The sequence below is a fragment of the Arachis ipaensis genome, chromosome B02 (genome assembly GCF_000816755.2).
Source record: "Arachis ipaensis cultivar K30076 chromosome B02, Araip1.1, whole genome shotgun sequence".
Taxonomy (NCBI): domain Eukaryota; kingdom Viridiplantae; phylum Streptophyta; class Magnoliopsida; order Fabales; family Fabaceae; genus Arachis; species Arachis ipaensis.
Window position 1 is genome coordinate 107,635,885 of NC_029786.2, and position 4,244 is coordinate 107,640,128.

Sequence of the window (4,244 nt, forward strand, 5' to 3'; positions counted from 1 at the left end):
TTCAGTTACAAAATTTGATATGATATAAGGTCTTAATTGAAAATCTGGTGGAATTATAGAACCGAATAGAATAAGTAAACCAACTAATAATTCAGGGGAATGTTTCACATGCAGATGCTCTTTGATACCTAGTTTTAAACATAGGAACCAAAATCCCCATGCAAACATTCTCAAGAATGGCCCCACAATCAGCAAACAGCACGTTCTTAAAACTAAATTCGTTTTCAGTTTTGTTTTAGAGGGGGATAATTCTAACATAGATGTACATATCAAGTACTGTAAACATAAATAATAACACAGAAACAAGGGATATCCATTACAATCTCATAAGAAATCAAATAAAAACATAAAAAGGTTCCTCTATGACACAATCGCATAAACCCAAAGTAAAATGAAGTCAATACAGAAACTTATTCTATGCAATCACCCTTGAGTTGTATCATTCGAAACAAAAGCTCTATATTTTACTAGCAAAGGAAAGACCTTCACTTGCAAGTTGGTCCACATCCTGAACTGGAGGTTGGACCCTTGCTACTTTGGCAATAGCCTGGTTCTCCTCAGGGGTTCCACTTTCCAAAAAGGCGCCGACGACTTTCCCATCTTTAATCCAGTATGACCCAAACTTGGGCTTAGATGATTCCGGGCTGCTGTCTCCAAATAGCACGGTGTCACCTACGTTGTCACCATAGAATTGCCAAGACAGTTCAAACGAGCGCGAATAGAAGTATGGAAGGTAATCATACTCCTCAATCGTTTTTCCTTCCTCGGCAGCTTTGATGGCCTACATGTTACTCAAAATGAGACAGTATAGGCAAGAATAGTTCATGAAAAAAACAAATGTCCATTTGGGTACTGATCTACTGAGTAGCTTTGGAAACCAACACATGTTTTAAAAATTGATGCCACAGTGATCAAACCTTTTTGGGAAGAAGTTTCTCACCTTCACAGCTTGTTCAGCTGATTTGCGAGAATGATCGACATGTTCAACTCTTCTCAGCTCATTGTATAATTTCAAGGGGAAAGTAGCAACATCACCAACAGCGTATACATTAGGAACACTGGTCTTGAAGAAGGCATCCGTCTGTAGCGACAATAAAAAAAAGACATTATCACCAACAATGAAAGATTCATCCGTCATTTTTTATACTACAATCATTTCTCAAATGATATTTTATTCAATATCAATTAAGAAATTGATTTGGTATGACTAACCTTGATTCCACCTTTTTCTTCTTCAACCTGTCCCTTGAATAAGGTTGTCTGTGGCCTTCCTCCAACGCCAACAACAACTATATCAGCTTCTAGGACCCTGCCATCCTTTAGTTTGACTTCTTTCACCTGAATGGTGGATTGAAATCATGTCAAGCTTGATTTGAAATTTAAAAGGAAATCCCATCAGTAACATATTGAGATTAAGAGTTCAATCATACCTCTCCATCAGAATTGGCAGTGAATCCAACAGCAACTGTTCCTTTAACAATATTCACCCCCTTCTTTGCATAGTATCCCTCGTAGAAAGCAGCTATGCCAGATGTAAAAAGTCTTGGCACTGCAACATCGGATTATAAAACCCTTCTTTAAAAACATATAAAGAAAAATAAAACGGGATGGCGTGAAAAGAAAAAGTTATAACTATCCACTTACTACACCAAGGTTCTGGGTAGACCATAGTAACATCAAGATTGTTGAGTTTCAACACTGCACTAAGCTCCAGACCAATGTATCCACCTCCAACAACCACAGCTTTGCCATTCTTCTTTGCTTTAATTGCTTCGTATAGTTTATCAGCATCATCAACTTCTCTCAAGTAGAAGATATTTTTGGCATCAGCTCCTTGAACACCAAAATCACTCAACCTTATAACCTGCAAACAAATACGAAGTATTAGTAAGACAAACAAAAAAAATGAAAAAATGAGTACAATGCATGACATATCCTTTAATATCCTTGAGGATCCTTACAGTTGAGCCAGTTGCAATCAACAAAATCTGGTAACTGAATGTTTCTCCTCCTGCACTTGTCAGAGATTTTGCAGCAAGGTCTGCTTTCACTATTTCTGTGCTAAGAATCAACTCTATACCTGCAATCAAACATTTAAATTTGCATCGGAAAATCATTGTTAAGGACCATTTTTCTAGTTTACTCTTGTTTTCACTTAGCATGAGAGTCCAGCTATCCTTAAAACTATCCAATAATTGTGCTGAACCAAACGTAAGAATCACCTTTCTCATTGTACCACTCAGGAAGCAATCTTTCTCCTCCACTTCCAACACAAACATGGAAACCAGGGAGTCTAGCAGGGGCTGCAAAATCCAATTGTCACATCAAGATAATTATAGCATATCAAGCAACGAGGGAGGGAGGGAGAGAGAATATGAACATATAAAAAGCATCACAACTTACACTCAGGAAAAAGGTAAGCCTTGCTTAGTGCAGGACGTTCATAAGGTGCTACCTACAAAAAGAAAAATAAGGGAACATGTATTAGAAATAACTGCATTCGGTTCAAGTGACAAACTCAATACAAAATTTGAAGACAAAATGTGTAGAAAGCACTTAAGGAAGGATATACTAGAAAATAATATGTATATTGCTTCCTTCAGCATTTGTCATAATTCAAAAGAAAAATTGCAACTTCTAGTAAATTTGTTTTGTAAGTTAAAAGGAAAATCATTTCTATTAGAACATATAAAACCACAAGGAATAGGTAATATTTAACTCCTGACTTAGAGATCCATGATGTATCAATTTACAAAATGTCTAACGAAAAAAGAAATATGTATATATTCCACAAACATTTCATACATCTAAAAAAAAAAAAAATCGCAAATGAGAAAATCACACTATTCTAAACATCGATGTATGATATGCAATGTGCAGTTGAAAACATAAGATACCGCTTCTTTGGATATGATTGCCAGCTCCCCAGGCTTAAGTCCCTGTTTAGCAAATTCCCTTGCTGCATAACCCTGCAATTACGAAATGATATCAACTCCACAACCCAAAAACCGAAAATAAAACGGAATTCAATTGAAAATAAATTATCTAGCACTTTTTTCTTTTTCTCTTTTTGCGTTTTACCAAATTTCTCAGGGGAAAGTAGTGAAATAATAGTGCTGAACTACTCGCACTAAGTTTTGATAGCCATGCCTAAATTTCGAGCTGATGCAGCTAACAATTCCATAACAAAATTATCTCACTTAGTAGATTAAAACAACAGACATAAGAAGAATCTTTTTCAGAAAAAAGATCCACACTGATTTCAAAAGTTTCATCACATCACATCATATCACATCTCATCCAATCTCAACAGTTCTAATGAGCAAAAACATCTAATAAAGCATAAAGTGAATTCACTACTTCGCTATATCCGTAATCACTAAGCACTGCATATAGATATTAAGTTCATCGTAATTCTAGAATCTTCTTCTTCCGATTCAAATCAGTAAAAGTGTAAAACTCAGATTCAAGCTCAAATTACACAGATCAGCTAAAATTCCAACACGAGTCGACAACTACAATTAAGAACCAAGAATAGTAGATTGAAGAAATGGAACTTACAGCAGCAACACCTCCACCGAGGATAACGTACTTGAAGGTCTTCGCCATTGTGGATCTCTACAGTTTCAGATTTTCTGTTCGTTTTTTTCTTTCTTTCTTTTTCGCCTTCTCAGCGATGATAAGCGGAAATGTGATTGGTCATTCGTATTATATATTGGGTTCGGAGGAGGGTAGTTTGGGAATTCACAGAGTGTGAAAAGAATCGAGCTGACGTGGCACCATTCGTTGGCCGTTGGTATTAACCACCACGGGGAACCGCAGGGGAGGCCTTCACCGTGGCACTATCCAATTCAATAAATAAATAAATTAATTAATTAATTTAATTCTCTATTCATATAGAATCCTTTCCTTTCCATATTGGTCTAGAATTTTGGGGAAATTAGATATAATTTTATAATTATTTTAAATAATGAATATCAAAAGTTATTATTAATAACAATGAATAAGCTAGTGCAGGGAACAGCTTTCCGCATGTCATAACGTCCAGGTTCATTCACTCACACTAAAACAAATATTATTAACAATAAAAAAAAAAGAGAGAGAGAGAAAGAAAAAATGGTTTATGAATGGGTCCATTATTATTGTCATTTTGTGTCGTAAGCTGCATTAATATTTTGATTTAACATGGTGACTTGGTTATATAAGAAATTTTGTATCCTCATTGTATTCCATTGAGCCATGTT

The 4,244-nt window shown here is 35.6% G+C and overlaps 1 protein-coding gene across 1 annotated transcript; it reads right to left on the reverse strand.

Moving 5' to 3' along the window:
• LOC107626404 (monodehydroascorbate reductase) lies at positions 275–3,841 on the reverse strand. The gene is made up of 10 exons (XM_016329279.2): positions 3,562–3,841; positions 2,898–2,969; positions 2,404–2,455; positions 2,223–2,303; positions 1,962–2,080; positions 1,645–1,864; positions 1,431–1,549; positions 1,213–1,338; positions 941–1,081; positions 275–781 (listed from the first exon to the last, which is right to left on the reverse strand). Exons 1-10 carry the CDS (start codon positions 3,607–3,609, stop codon positions 458–460), a joined length of 1,302 nt encoding a protein of 433 aa, XP_016184765.1. The 5' UTR covers positions 3,610–3,841; the 3' UTR covers positions 275–457.

What these genes read in the sequence shown, in the direction of transcription:
- LOC107626404 (XM_016329279.2), bottom strand. Translation starts at nt 3,609, where the DNA reads ATGGCGAAGACCTTCAAGTACGTTATCCTCGGTGGAGGTGTTGCTGCT. An exon ending in TGAGTGGTACAATGAGAAAG is followed by an intron (nt 2,081 to 2,222) that starts GTGATTCTTACG and finishes GTTTGATTGCAG; the next exon opens with GTATAGAGTTGATTCTTAGC. An exon ending in CTGCCAATTCTGATGGAGAG is followed by an intron (nt 1,339 to 1,430) that starts GTATGATTGAAC and finishes TCCACCATTCAG; the next exon opens with GTGAAAGAAGTCAAACTAAA.